Raw genomic sequence first — 15,161 nt, forward strand, 5'->3', positions numbered from 1 at the left:
ATTATATATAATTTTGAACAACTGTAAGTTTTCTTACAATAAACTTCTTCCTGTATTGATTATACGATTTCATTTCCCATAATTATATCAAAGTGAGTAATGTAGATTGAGAATAACTCAATGAAAGTGTATTCTTAACTGTATTGAACAGCCAAAATTCTCTATGCTGTAAAGAATTTGATACAGACTTTATTATATTTCCATTATATGCATTATATCCTAATCTGAAAATAAAATGACCTCATTAGCATTTTTAGTAATGGAGCATCTGCCCAGTAATATCGTTAAACTATTCAATATATTATTATAGTGCAAGAAAACCTAAAAATTAACAATTTGGATTTCTTATTAAAACAAAAGAAATATTAAATTAATATTTATTATGATACAAGTGACAAAATTGGTCCTCCATTTTTTTTATTAACCATATACTTATTTTTGTCCCGATTGTTTACTTAACCATAATCACTGAATGATATTACCCTATTCTGTATTGAAAACCCAAGAGAAATCTTTTTTGAGATTCATGAGTGGTTTCTGAATAATCCATATATAAGGGATGCTACAATAATAATAATTTTTTCTTGTCCTGATCCTTCACATAACACATTGATTTAAATTTTGAAATTATTAACAAGGTGAAATGTCAAACTAATCCTAATATAAAACATGCTAGTAGTACTTTCAAAAATCCATTTCTAGATGTTTTAATGTAATTTCTTAAAGTTCAATCCATTATTACCAACAATAAATTTCTTAATTCACATAAAATAATTAAGAAGCTTTAATTTGAATACTTATTCATAGTAACGAAAGGGAACTTTCAATTCAATCTCATCATAAAAAATTCTTTTTCATATTATCAAATCACATTAATTGATCAACCTACAAATAAATATAATAATAATAAACAACTTCTATCATATTTGCATCAATGGTCACTTTAGTTCTATGTTGTGTAGACTTTAGAAGAGTTTCCTTGGAAATTTTTGCAGTCTTTTCCTTATTGGCACTAGTTCAGTTCTGTATAATGTGTTTATATTAAAAATTGGTCTGCAGAAAATTTTGTATATTTTTGTAGCTGTTATAATAATACCAAATTTCATCTACAAAGAAAGCTCAATTAAAGACGAATTTTGGAAAATTCTACATATATACCTACCTGTTTCATCCCACTCTGCAATTAAAATGGGAAACAACAGAAAATGTAAATTTTGTTGTCGTTTGAAACAAAATAACATCAACGTTGAAATCGTATTTGAAGGGAATTCTCGTCATTCTCGCGCATGACAGTTACTTTTCATTTAGGATCTTTGGGAGTATCTGTAACTCATGAGCTTCGGGTCCAAATATTTAGTCCGTTTTAGCGTATCCTGAAAAAAGGTGGCTTTTTTAGTTATATGGTTTTTATTGGAAGGACATTAGAAAAAGAACCTAGGTAGGCATATTGAAAGTAAGGCAACAAGAATGTTCCTAAATTAACAGTACAAATGAAAATGAGACATTTTTCGGATAAATTAAAAAAATGTTGATTTTTTTCAGGTTTTTTCCTCACAGCATTTGCAATTCACAAGATATTCGATTGAAATTTGGCATGGTTCTTTCAATGAACAGTTTGCATCACGTGATGCGCCAATTTTGGTTGAAAATATATAGGGTGATATTTTTTCTGGAAGAACGTCTGCTTTTTTTTCAAGATTTTTTTTTGGTAGACTGGTAGTTTGAAAAAAAATCAAAAAGAAAATCTATTCTAATACTAAACTTATTGGCTACTTGTAGTTTTGTTGTAGGTATATCTGCTGCAGATTTCGAGAAAAAATTTCACAAAATTCTCTCGATAAGCTTGGGAAAATTCAAATTATCATAAGAATTCAATGAGTGAGCTCTAATGAATAAATTAGGTTTGGTGCTTGTTTCCCTATCTGTAGCAAGACTTCATAAATTCATACAATTATGACAAAAAAGTAGGACTACTTCAAAAAATGAATGGAGCCCATGTTTATGGGACATATTTCCCCATAATTAACCAAGGAATCTCTCATTTTCATTTGTTCGCCCAATTTAGGAACACCCAGTATATTTCCACAATAATTAATGAATGCAATGCGATTGCTAAAATAATTCCTTCACTTGATATAGGGGTATAATAAAAAAATAAGACGTATAGAATCTTCTTAAGTTTGTTTTTTGTGAAAACTAGTGAATTTAAAAAAAAATTAAATGGCCCATGAGGGGATCGAACCCGCGACCTTCGCGTTATTAGCACGACGCTCTAACCAACTGAGCTAATGGGCCGATGTGTTAAACGCAGGATTTGTATCTTCTAGACAGCGTAAAGAGTATGGTGAAATATAATAATCAATTAATTCAATGGAAATTTATCAGGTAAATTTTTTCGTTCTATAAATTCATAGATGAAGAGATGCGATTCAATGTTTCTATCAAATTGAAAAAAAAATCCAAGAATAATATCGGAAAACCAAAATCTAATATTTCAGTGATAACAGATCCGACCGAATTGCAAGTTTGGGTACATTCAGTGGCAAATCCATGGGTAAAGGTAATAATTACTACCCCAAAGTTTTTTTTTTAAAGAAAAGATCATTATAGCATAAGATTCTCATAAAAAATTGATGGCGACGAGCACTCACATTTTCTTGAATACTTCTGCAGAAAGTTTTTCTCGAAGAAAGCTTTATTTTCGATCCTGCAAATATAAGTTTTGTGATTTCGACCAAAATATCATTTCAGGAACTTGGACATCTCATATTTATCAAAACTCAAGATTTTCAAATTGGAACCTATATTTTTTGTTCTTTCAGTCAATTTCAGCAAATTCAGTATAAAAATAGAGGCGGGTAGAGGAAGATGGTGGAAGTAGTCTGTGAATCTGGAAAACACAGAAATAAAATAAAATTCGGTGTTCCAAATTCAAATTTTACCTATAGTTATATCTAAGATGTCTAGAAACATGGTGTATGCACTCGTCAATTTCTTCATGCAATGACATTCGACTAATTGAGAATATTTAGTTTTATTTCGTGGCGGCGCCGCAATGTCATACCTGTCATCACGATCTTTTTCCTTTGATTTTCATTGGATACATTAATTAAAACCCGATCCTCGCCAATCAAAAGCGATGTGTAACCGAGTATGATCGTGCAAAGTCGTGAAACAAAACAAAACGTTTACTAGAATGAATCGAAGTTTAACTAATATTCTCAAAATTGGCAAAACAAAATAATCAGTCCATACACCAGCAGGTTTTTAGACATCTTAGTTATACCTAAATTTGTAATTTAATTATTTGTTATTGATTGTTCGTTGGAATTATTTAATCGATACATCGATAGATAGACGAGTAAAATTTTCAAATCATAAGAATGAATACTCATTTTCATTTATGAAATTTCAAATTTAATTATCGAAACACCGAATTTCAGTTTCTATCTGTGTTTTCTAGAAGTCACAGACTACTCCACTCCTTTAGCCTTACTATGTCAAATTTTAGGGGAGCCAGCAAAATTTTAGGGGGGGCCCGGGCCTCCCCTGACCCCCCTCTAGCGTCGCCACTGATCCAAGTTATGGCATAGTTTTCTATGAACTTCTAAAAAGCCATCGCGGTTAATCAGCCTGTATGATTAAAATGAAAACTCCGGATGGCTGTAATAGGAAGCGGAAGCATTTTCGGAAATATATTCATAAGAACTTTTTTCTCATTTTGATGAGAAGGTAGGTACTATCGCCTCCTGAAGTTTTATCCCATAATTAGGAAACACCCTGTATGAACAAATATATGAATATATATATTCTTTGGCTCCTACATAAATGGAATAAACTACTAAAATCAGTTAAATTTTTTTATTCTTGGAAAATGCGGTTGGAATCGCAAATATTCCAAAATCGAACATGGTATGCTCTCTTTGTTCAGTTGTTGGAAATTGGTTTCAGAAGGAATAGTTGCAGAGTGGCATAAGGGCTTACGAAATTTTCCCATGTTGAAATTGTTCTTAAATCGAGTTAAATATGTTGCATCTCACCGATAACATTCGGGTGAGATTTTTGAGACTATTCGATCTTTTTTTTAACTTTTTATCATAATTCAAGTTTGTATATAATATTATCGAACAATAGATTTTTCCAAGGTACTAAACCACCTTCTCCTAAATAGATATTACTGATTCAATTCATTTAACGTCATAAGAATATCGGAAGAAAAATATTCAATATTTCAGTGACGGCGGAAACAATCGAGTTGAAATTTTGGATTTACATATAAATAACAATTTCAAGCTTCTTGCGACATTTCATGTTGATCGAGAAGAACCATAAAGAAAAGGCGGCCAACGTATCGAATAAAACACCAAGAAATAACAACAAGATTCATGGAGATTTGACCGATAACTTAATCAACCTCGCACGTACCTTGGAGAGTTCCAATCTCTAATAATTCTTTTTTTTTTTTCAAAAGTTATCGTGTTTGTTGTGTAATAAGTAATAAGCACTGGACCGGGTGTGCAAAAAAATTTAATCAGGAAATATTATAGCAAAAATTCAATGAAAAATCACTCTCCCTTCTATGAATTTTCAACTGGGAGGCTGGGTTAATGACACTCAATTGAAGTTTTAAGTTTTGACAATATAATATATCTATTTGAGTATTATACTTATAACTATATTTTCTATTAGATATACTTATAAATACATATACATTCTATTTTAGAACCATTTTTTGATGGAAACGGTTAAGAAGAAGCCACCTAAAATTTACGAATGTAAGCAGCTTCTAGAACCAGTCTGCCAAGAACCACAAGAAGAGAAATTCGATCCTAGAAGTTTCTGTCACAGCCTTTTATCAAAAACTGGAAAGGTTTGCAAGAAAACTATTTGCCGAAAATTTCTGAAAACTAATGAAGAGAGGACTAAAGCTGAAATCGTTTGTATTCCTAGACCACCTTGCAAGATAAAAAGGTATTCACAATCCGAAATTAATCGAATATAAACGATTCAACATTTTTTGAAAACAAAATACCTATCCAAAACTGTTTGAACACACGAAGCTTGTTGACCAGGATAACCAAAAATAAACCACAGAAATTCTGAAGATTTCGGATTTCAATAATAACGAATCTTATTGATTGAAAACAAGGGCGTACAACTTTTTTTTTGGGGGAGGGGGTAATCGAAAAATTTTTTTTACAATTACTTTGACTCATATCTGTAATGTGAGAAAAAGAGGTTTTAATAACGACCATTGAACTAAATTAATATAAATACTTTTTTATTAGCAATTGTTCTCATGCTGGGTTTTCCTCACATGGGGTTACGAATGAAAATGAGAGCGTCCTTGGATAATTTTAAGAAGAAAATTCCCATAAACATGAGCCCGCAAACAGGGTGTTTCTTATTATTGGGGCTTAACTTCAAGAGGTGAAAGTATTCATCAAAATAGGAAAAAAATCCCCATAAACATTTGTGCGAAAATGCTTCCTCTTCGAATTACATCCATCCGAAGACTTCATTTCTATGATGAATTTTCTGCGATAGCGTTCGAACGCTTCGATTGATTTTGATGGAAATTTCTCAATATGAAATTGTTTGGCCCCAATTTGAATGTTTTAACCATTTTGATGTTGTTTATTCTCATTTTGAAGATGTTTATTCACAATTTGATTGTGCTAACCATTTTGACGTTGTTTATTCCTATTTTGAAGTTGTTTAATCTCAAATTGAATATTATTAGTCTCAATTTGGAGTTGAAAACCTAGTCTGACCACCAAACCTTAAACTAACAAACCATACATCTTATCAATCTGGCAACAATATACATCTTGCTATACATATTAGTACAATCGCGAAAGAAAAAAAAAATATTGGCTTTGTTTCATTTTCCTTTCAAATATTACAAAATCGTGCGACACTAAAATGTATGATTCAGTTAAATTCCACATAGGTATGTCATTTATAAATTCACTCAAATATTTTTCATTTGCGAAGACACTTCGGCCCAAAATCTGAGACCGAAGATGAGGACGAGGAAGAGCAATTCTTCAGAATGTTTGGCTCCCAGTTGGGGCTTGTTCTGAATGAAGGCACAGTTTCTGAAACTGATATTCTAAAGGGAAGATTCTATGGTCAGGATCGTATCACTAGAGATGGAAGGTTGGTAAGGGATGACGAATACGAAGAATACATCGACGAAAACGGAAACGTGGTAAGGAGAAGAAAACATTCAGGTGTTCGAGGCAAACCTGGTGCAGGTGGTCGAATGACTCCGTTTGGTATTGTACAAGACGAGGAAACAGCCGAATTGCTAGAGAATTTATCGAAATATTTGGATGCTGAAGGTATGGCGGCTGTAGCGGCTTTGGGTGGTGCTGATATCGTAAGTATATTCCAACATTTTCGGTAATATACAAAGAGAGAAATGAGTATCCATTTTTTTTTTATTTCGGTGCTTAGGTATTTCGAAAATTTGTAGGGCATATTATCATCGCATATTCATTCCTAATCGATTCCTCTTTTATGAAAACCCTTTACTCGACATCGATTTTTATGTAGTGTCATGATGTTGATGATAAATACTATAGTTTCTGGCATTGTTCTAATTTTTGGAGAACGTCGTACCTCCTCTATAGTTTCTTAAGTGACTAAAAACTTTGAATTGAAGGATTGTTGATTTCTATCGTTAGATAACTTATATCACAAAACGGATTGAATGAAACATTTCTCTTGAATTCGCAACGCAGAGAAACTTTATTGTCATAAATAATCAGAAGCATAAAAAGATATGTATACAGTGTTGCCTTTGTAAAATGTCACGGTAAAACAAAATATATTTTGGGCTCATTTCAAAACTTGAACAATATTTCAGTGTCCTTGTTGTCGTTGTACGATCTGCCAATGTAGACTGAGAGGAATCACATCGGAAATGCTTTTGGTCCAGAGGAAAAAAGCCCTGCTCGAAAGTAGATTTAAAGCATGGGGAAAAGAGGGTTATGTATGGTCATTTGACTACTTTTATAAACCTGACTTTGAATACTTCGAAAAACAAAGAGAAGAACGGGAGAAACGAGAAGAGATGCTAGAAATAGAAAAAGAGGTGATGTCTCTAAAAATGGAATTAGAAGAAGATGAATCAGCCGACGAATTATTCGATAAGACACGTACCGAAGGAGTAACAGTCATCGAAGAAATGGGTGAGGGGAAATAATAATCATCATCTATCATATCCAAATATTCAACCTAAGAATCAGTATAGATCGTAAGAGAAAGTTATTAAATACTTCTTTATGTTACAGTGAAAACTGGCTACGGCCAAGTGCAAGCTACACCAAGTATCATGGAGGAAGAAATTCAAGTGGATTTTTTGGATAGGGATCTCATGAAATCATTTGAAGATTTTCCTACAGAAGGTTCAGTGAGAGGTGTGCAATTGCAAGCTGCTGTAGGTTCATACTACTTCACCATCATTTCACTGAATGATTTTCCTTCATCACGAATCTTTTTGGCCTTATCATGACATAAGATAATGTTTTCAATGAACCTCTTAATAATTTCAGTGGACTCCAGATGGTGAAATGTTGGACATCGATAGAAAGGGAACTATTCGCCAATCAATGCCTCAACAGGAAATAACTGAAAGAGTTCCTGCATCGTCACTTATCCCTAAAAGTATTACTGAAGATTCCGCCATCGGTGAATACGTTAGGAGTACACTAAGGTAAGAATTTTTTTAACTCAACAAACCTGCAGGTCATCAGTTCTAGATATTTCATTTATTTCAACGCAGCACTCAAATTGAAAAGCCTGTGTTCGTGTGTTCACAAGCTACTTCTGAAATATTCTACAACGGTGTTTTTAAAAGTTTTTCTTCAATCTAGCAGAAATTTATGGAAAATTAAAAGAGAATAGCATGACCTCAATCTTGGATATAAAAGCAGTATAATATGATCTTCACTGCGACCCTTTTCACGTTGTACCACCAACTAAATATTCTAGAGATTGACTCCTTCATTTTATGGTTTCTGGGATACGCGCGCTATCAACTAAATACGAAGCACAGCTCTGCTGAAAAATGTTCAAATGCCACCTCACAAAACACTGTGCAAGACCTATGAATTGATGGCAAAAATAAATACTCAAAAAGGAACAAAGTTCCCTATATCAACTTTGTAACTGACGTTACTGACTAAATGCCGCTTCAAAGCAGCCTCTTTGACTTGAGAACCAGCGTTGACCAAAGTCAAGAGTCGGCTCCTTTCATTAATATAAAGGTCTTCTAACAATTCTGATATTTGAAATTAACCGATAACCATTTTTCATAACTGAGATATCAAGTTGGCATATTTCGATATTGAAATTCTTCTTCAAGTGATGTCCTCTACTAGCGTGGAAGCTGTCATCCACCATCTATTTGGTGGATATGAAAATAAGAAACGAAAATGAGTGTTATAGAAGAGTTATATTTCCGTTATGGAGACTATGTACATTGGTTTTGATTAATGGCAATCAAGAAAAAAATGTAATGAATAATGCTTTCAAGCAAAAAGGAAAATTTTTATGACTTTCACTTAATTAAAATTAATGATATAACTTCACGTTTAACGAAACGTTAGAAACTTTGTCATTCCTCTTGATAATCTTGTGGAAAACTGAAATATTTCTGATAAAAGGTTGAATATTCAGAATATTCAATTGTAAATGCCTCTAATTATAGATATAATCAATAAAATTCTCTTCAATATTTCAGATCGTCAATCGAGTCTTGGGTAGAAACAAGAGAACCATATCCTGAAGGACGTAGACCAACGACAATCACAGGTGCTTCAATTGAACCGATAGATATAGCATTTCCAGCAGCTGAAATTCAGGGTGAAATCAGGATCATAAGAGAAGAAAAACCTAAACAGGTTGTCCACCCTAAAAAGGCGGAAAAAGAAGAAAAAAAACCAAAAATGAGGAAGAAAAAAGAAATTAGCGAATTGGATGTGTTCACACCTGTACTGAAACGAAAACTTTCGATAGAAGAACCAGAATACGAATCCATAGGATCTGAAAGAGCTTCATTTGAGGTTTGTGATCTAGTAGAAACAAATATGGCAGTCTTATTGGGTTTCCTTTATAGATAACCTCGGGAAAAGGCAAGCGAGAAAGGGTTGAATCTATAGAGTTGGAAAAGGTTTCATTACTCGATGACGCTAAAATTGAAGAGATGGCGAGGGCTCGAGCATTAGCCAAAAAAAGTGTAAGTTCTTCCGTAAATTGATGTGACTTCAAAAATTTATTTCCCTTGAATTCATTTATAATCATCATTCAACTATATCCAACCAACTGTAGAGTGATTTTTAACCTCTTAAGAAATAAAAATACATACACACGTCTTAAGTGCAATCAGAAGTAATTTTGATTGTACTTAAAACATGAGTATGTATGATATTTTTATTTATTTATCATTTATTTTATGAATGAACCTCCCAGTCATTTCTGGTTCGTTAAGATTAAAAGTAATTTTATACTCAAAGAACCAGAAATGACTGTGGGAATGTTCTTCTCAAAAGTTGTTGCTCTCCGACAATGGCTGACTGTAAGAAGAATATGCATAGTTCCGAATTCTTAGATAATGAACTAAATGATTAATATTTATGTTTATACGATAATGCACACATATTCTAGCAACATCTTAAATTCAATACGTCAGGAATGGTTAATCGAAAAAATGATGAATTAGGAGAATTTTTCAATTTTGATGACCAACCAGTGTTTTTGTCCTGGAATTATTTGAATTCAAGATTGATTAGGTTATTTTATCGAAACTAGCCCCCGCATAAGATTTATTTTCAAGGTATGTGACTGTCTACCTGGACTTTGTACTTGTGGAGCTCAACATTATGTATTCAAGAAAGAATATATCGGTGATGGTATCGATATCGGTATTGAAAGTAAACCATCCATGGAAGGAAAAGAAGTTCAAACAGGAGTAGATTATGAAGAAAAAGCTAAGAGAAAGGATGATGAAGAAGATGTTTCTGAAAAATCTTCAGTAAGTACCCTTGTTAATACCTTTTTTTCAGAGCTAAGTCCTCTTTGAACAATGACGAATCTAAATCAAAGTTATTTCACAAATTTAGCAAGCAATTCAAATAATCAAGACAGTGAGAAAATGATGTATAAACACCATTCATTTTGCAGTGCGTGTGTTTTCATCCCTGGGAAGAAGAAGATTTAATGAAAGTTACCCCTGCTGCCAGCATATTCGTAGAAAGGATTCAAATGCCACGTAAACCGAGGAAAAGTTTTATCTGTACACAGCCAAGGTTTCAGAAGACCATTATCATAGTAAAACCTGAGGCAATGAATTTCAAAGACGTTATTATCAGAGCTATCAAGCAAGAAGGTCTCGACATTATAGACGTAAGTTCTATCTGCAATTAATTCATGTTACCAACTACATGTATTTATTTTATAAGCATGGAATTTGATGTTAGTTCGTTACTTGATAAACTGGATCCAGAAAGTCTATCGTAAAAGAGTCTTTTCACCGTACGGCTGTTAAGATTGATCATTTCTCATAAAATATTAGTTTGTGGAAAATTCAATCAACGTTATCGAATTCTATGTGAAACGTTACTACAAGAATGTTTTTACAGAATCGAAAAATTTTCAACAGAAAAGTTACACCAATACATATTTCGGTAATGAACATTTTCGAAAAACACTATGTAAGGGTAATAAATATTGAGTTGCGGTTTTCCCCAATAAATGTCTCATGAAAATTGGCTCTCAGACACTGACAGCAGTTTTTGTATATTTAGTATAGGGTAGAGGAATTCCTCTTCAAAAGTGTCCAATTTGGCCCACCCTGTATAAGTGGTGGGAATATCTACAGTTTCTCGTGACTCTGTAAATTGTTGGAATAATGTATATCATATTATCTAGGATAGCTGTGGACAAATGTATTTTATGGAAAATAATTTTTCTCTGATGCACAATAAATATTAATCTATATGAATCAGCAAAAGACTTTCCTGCCTAGGCAGCAAAATGATTATTCTCAATGGGAATGAAACTGTCAGAAATTTCATAAGTTGTCATGCTATAATTATTATGGACATAAACATTTCCATAGCAACCAACCATTCCATGGTTTGATTTCTATCAAATTTTGTTTTAATTCATCACTACAGAAGCAATAAAAACATTGTGGGAATTGTAATGATTTGCAATAAAGTATCCTACATAAATCTGTATAAACAATCGGATAAAAAATATTTTGTTCAACTCGGCAGCAAAGTAGAAAATAAATTGACTGCTTCAGCTGAATTCCTAACCTCTCTATACTCTCGGCTATAAAATATCAGCCGCAGCAGTCAATCTACTACTTTGCTGCCTAGAAAAACAAAATTCTATTTCCTATGAAATAGACAGTTATTCCTATTGCAATAATTTCAGGAAAGACTGGTCCGACTGACTCCAGAACAGGTAGCAGAAGTGTATAGTGAAAATTATGGTAGCGCTTACTTCCCAATGTTCGTTCAGAAAATGAGCTCCACTCCTATATTAATACTATGCGTTGCGGGAAATTATGCTGTTGACCGGTGGAAATATATTATAGGCCAGGGAGAAGTGATACCATCCTCTTGGTTCTATCCAGAAAGTATAAAGCGAAGATTTGGAATTCATTGTGATATTTATGGAGCTATGAGGACTTCCGCCGACTTTGATACTGCAAGAAACGAAATCAGATACTTCTTTCCCTTAGGTATGTCTCATACATATCAAAATGACCATTCTTGAAAAACTACAAGCTGCCTCAGAAGAAAAATAAATTAGATTAGGTATACAACTCATGTTCTGATGAACCAATAGAATCCGTAAATTTCTCATAGTTACGGCGTATTGATAAGTGAATATACTACTCGACGACGCGACGTGGTGTTTTGCCTCCTGCCTTATTGTGATCATTTCCATAGTAACATTCTTGGACGTTCGCCAAAAATAAAAGTCAAGCTCAGTTGAACTCAGTTGAATTGTCAAAATGAAATGCTTTGGTTATAGTTATTGAAATCATTCGTTATATAATCGTAACGAAAAGCACTCGAGCATAGACAATATTTATTTCGATTATACGAACCTCTTCACTCGACGTAGTTCGCGAAACACCACTCGACCTGCGCTCTCGTGATGTTTCGCGAACTACGTCTCGTGAATTGGTTTATAATCGAATATTGTCTATGCTCTTGTGATATTATAACTGAAAATACACTATTTGGGAATGATGAATTTTCATAGCAGGATAGTTTTTAGCATATTTTGTCTTAATACTAGGCGTAGCAAGCAACTTTCTGATCCTTTCGCATGCCAAGATTACACTCTTTGCTGTGAAATTTCACAAAATGCATCATAGTTACCAGTACTAGGGTATCACTTTATAAAATATAGTCGAGATGAAATGGACTCCTAGATCTGATAGATAAATCAAACATTAGGTGTCAGGTATATTTATATTAACTCAAATTCCTCACTAAGAGATAACAAACTCCTGAGTTACCAAAGGAATTGCTACTTTATCACAAAATGCATGTTGATTTCAATAGTTAACAGAACATTGAAGTTCTAGGAATCGTCAAATATCAATGTCTGGTGAGAATATAAATGACAATTTCAAATTTCAGTAGAAAGTAGAAATTAAATAGGATACTTCAACGAAACCGATGGCACGTCGCTTGAGCTCAGGTGAAGGCACAGTACTGCAGATAACACAATGTTCAGATAACACAAAATCTCAATACCATTGATGTCAACTTAACAAGATGATAATCAATATTGAATACTTTTTCTTATTTTATTAGTTTGTTTATTTTCCGAACAAGTCTACTATTTTTTTCAAACAGACATGTCAATTGAATTGAAAAAAATATTTTCCAGATATCATCGAACCAATTATCATTGAATCAATCGAAGTTCAGGATTATTGTGATAAGTACATCCACCCCACCTTACTAAAAGCACTCTTCAAGATCGTAGATGAAAAACCTGAAGATCCTCTCCTTTTTTTAGCCGAATGGTTATTGAGAAATAACCCTTTTCAACCTCATTACTTGGATTCGTTGGTGGCTTTGGCCCCTACCTAAAGTTCTTAGGAATATTTAAGTAAGTACTGATTATGTTTGTTAGAATTTTTTTTTAGTTATTCTGATGATATTACTTAAATGTTAAATGACAATATAATAAGTATGCAATGTACTAGATGATCATCAATATATACTTACATATGATATGTTTTTCATTTACCTATTATTCTGTTTCATTTAAATAATTGACCAACTTGTAGACACGTTGGCCTACCAGAAATTCCGCTTTCATTTCAGTGGCACAATTTATTTCGAAAATATGAAGATCCTTTTATAAATCATGATTTTAATTCCAATGGACTTTCATAATAACATTTGTATTTTTGAATAAATTCAAAATCACATAGATATATTTATATTTATGATGGAAAATTCAAATTTCGTATTCTTATTGATTTCTCCGTTAAGTTTCGAGAAGTTCTCAAATTTGTAACCTTGTCTAGTGATGGATAGAAAACTGCTGATGAAGATGGAGTATAAGGCATAATAATTACCGTGGAAATATTTACAGCTTGGAAAATTCAGTTGAAATTTCAGTATTAAGTAACAAAATTAAATTTTTGTGTGCGTTATTTCGGTTTTAGATATTTCATTTATTTTATTTTTATTCAAACCTTTCACCATCATGACTAAGGAATGTGATCCACGTTTCACATGTGATTCCAATGACAAGGAGGAAAAAATAGAAGTTACCGATCCTCGAAAAATTGAATAGAAACCTGAATCTCGGCTAATAACAAACATATTATTACGAAATAAATAAAAATATGATCTTTTTCTAAGGAAGTTACATAAAACATTAATTCTTTCGTTTGAAAAAATTTCGTTTTGAAAAAATCGTGCCTTTCGAAGTGAAAATTTAATTCGTTAGACTGAATTATTTATTTTTCTCATAGCGATAACGACATCACTCAAGAACTAAAAAATATAGATTTCGAAGTCTAATGGAAAAATCAATAATTGAAGTTCTGAAAGCCGTGAAAATATTAAAATTACATAAAACGTTTTGAAGGGTTGTATGATATGAACAAACCCACAAAATTTAAACAAAAATGATTTCCAAGATATAGGTATCCGAAATTCAGGCTACTTTTCACTAATCACTTTGTGGATGCTCTACATTCACCACTAGGCTATGGCCAGTTGGCCATAGCCTAGTGTGTAGTTACATGTTACACCCTGTAGATCTCTACGGAAAATATAGAAATTCACTATTCAGAGATTAATTAAATGTCAATAATTTTTTTATATGCTGAATGATTCGAGCGCTGTTTTTCAACAATCTTATCAAATTTGGCTTTATTATACTCAGGACTAGAAACATTCTAAAAAATTAATATTTAAAATACAATGAAAAATGAGCGCGAAGATTTTTGGTTTCAATAATCAAGTAAGTACCTACTTGGTTGATAATGAAATGGAGAAAGCACTAACGTGAAGTCAGAAGCTTTTGAGCGCGTGTTAATTCATGGGCCATTGCGCACTTGGAGACCACGTCTATATGTATTTCTGTGGCGCAATTAGCACACTAATTTAAAAGTGCTTTCTTAATGTTTTCTCGATATTTTACTTGAAATTTCTATAATTGTCAATGATTAAGCTCAAAATTGTTATTACATTCACTTGCAGATTCTCAATTCGGTCAGATCTAGTATTACCTCTCATCTTATTATTGGGTAATTTTTTTCTACTTGAGTTTTCTACGGTTCTGGTGAAAATATTAACATTCTTGAAATAATTTAAGCTTGATATAATTATTCCTTATATCTGTAATCACGAAAATATTGGGTACCTACCTGTTTTTTCCAATATTCTTCTGAAATTTTCTATGATTCTAATTATGTGATCAGCTCTCAAATTATAATAAACATCAAGATGAGCTTGAGCTTTTGCACAAAGTTTGAAATTGTTATTTTATATCAATACCCAAAATCTAAACCATCGGTTTCGTGGCCACGAAAATATTAGGGAATTCTTTTTCGATATTTTTGATTTTTCTATGATCTTTCCCTCGTGATCAATACAAAT

The 15,161-nt window shown here is 32.6% G+C and overlaps 1 protein-coding gene, 1 long non-coding RNA gene and 1 other non-coding gene across 4 annotated transcripts; 1 reads left to right on the forward strand and 2 right to left on the reverse strand.

The window, feature by feature from the left end:
* Positions 1 to 5: 5 nt before the first annotated feature.
* LOC123673850 lies at positions 6 to 4,486 on the reverse strand. Of its 2 annotated transcripts, XR_006746557.1 has the most exons (4): positions 2,943 to 4,486; positions 2,652 to 2,890; positions 1,163 to 1,373; positions 6 to 1,106 (listed from the first exon to the last, which is right to left on the reverse strand). It is a non-coding gene; the product is annotated as an uncharacterized LOC123673850 (long non-coding RNA). The 2 variants fall into 2 exon arrangements; XR_006746556.1 differs by having other exon boundaries at positions 2,652 to 4,486.
* On the reverse strand, positions 2,222 to 2,295 carry Trnai-aau. The gene has a single exon. It is a non-coding gene; the product is annotated as a tRNA-Ile (tRNA).
* A 129-nt stretch (positions 4,487 to 4,615) lies between the features above and the next one.
* LOC123673844 lies at positions 4,616 to 13,277 on the forward strand. The gene is made up of 11 exons (XM_045608566.1): positions 4,616 to 4,971; positions 5,998 to 6,385; positions 6,875 to 7,199; positions 7,302 to 7,447; positions 7,563 to 7,723; positions 8,753 to 9,074; positions 9,128 to 9,247; positions 9,845 to 10,042; positions 10,192 to 10,413; positions 11,452 to 11,761; positions 12,928 to 13,277. Exons 1-11 carry the CDS (start codon positions 4,736 to 4,738, stop codon positions 13,131 to 13,133), a joined length of 2,634 nt encoding a protein of 877 aa, XP_045464522.1. The 5' UTR covers positions 4,616 to 4,735; the 3' UTR covers positions 13,134 to 13,277.
* Positions 13,278 to 15,161: the final 1,884 nt, after the last annotated feature.

The sequence above is a fragment of the Harmonia axyridis genome, chromosome 2, assembly GCF_914767665.1.
Source record: "Harmonia axyridis chromosome 2, icHarAxyr1.1, whole genome shotgun sequence".
Taxonomy (NCBI): domain Eukaryota; kingdom Metazoa; phylum Arthropoda; class Insecta; order Coleoptera; family Coccinellidae; genus Harmonia; species Harmonia axyridis.

Excerpts from the sequence above, each read along its gene's own strand:
- LOC123673844 (XM_045608566.1), top strand. The coding sequence starts at position 4,736 with ATGGAAACGGTTAAGAAGAAGCCACCTAAAATTTACGAATGTAAGCAG. Across the intron at positions 7,200-7,301 it reads AACAGTCATCGAAGAAATGG|TGAAAACTGGCTACGGCCAA; the intron begins GTGAGGGGAAAT and ends TTTATGTTACAG. Across the intron at positions 11,762-12,927 it reads CAGATACTTCTTTCCCTTAG|ATATCATCGAACCAATTATC; the intron begins GTATGTCTCATA and ends AATATTTTCCAG.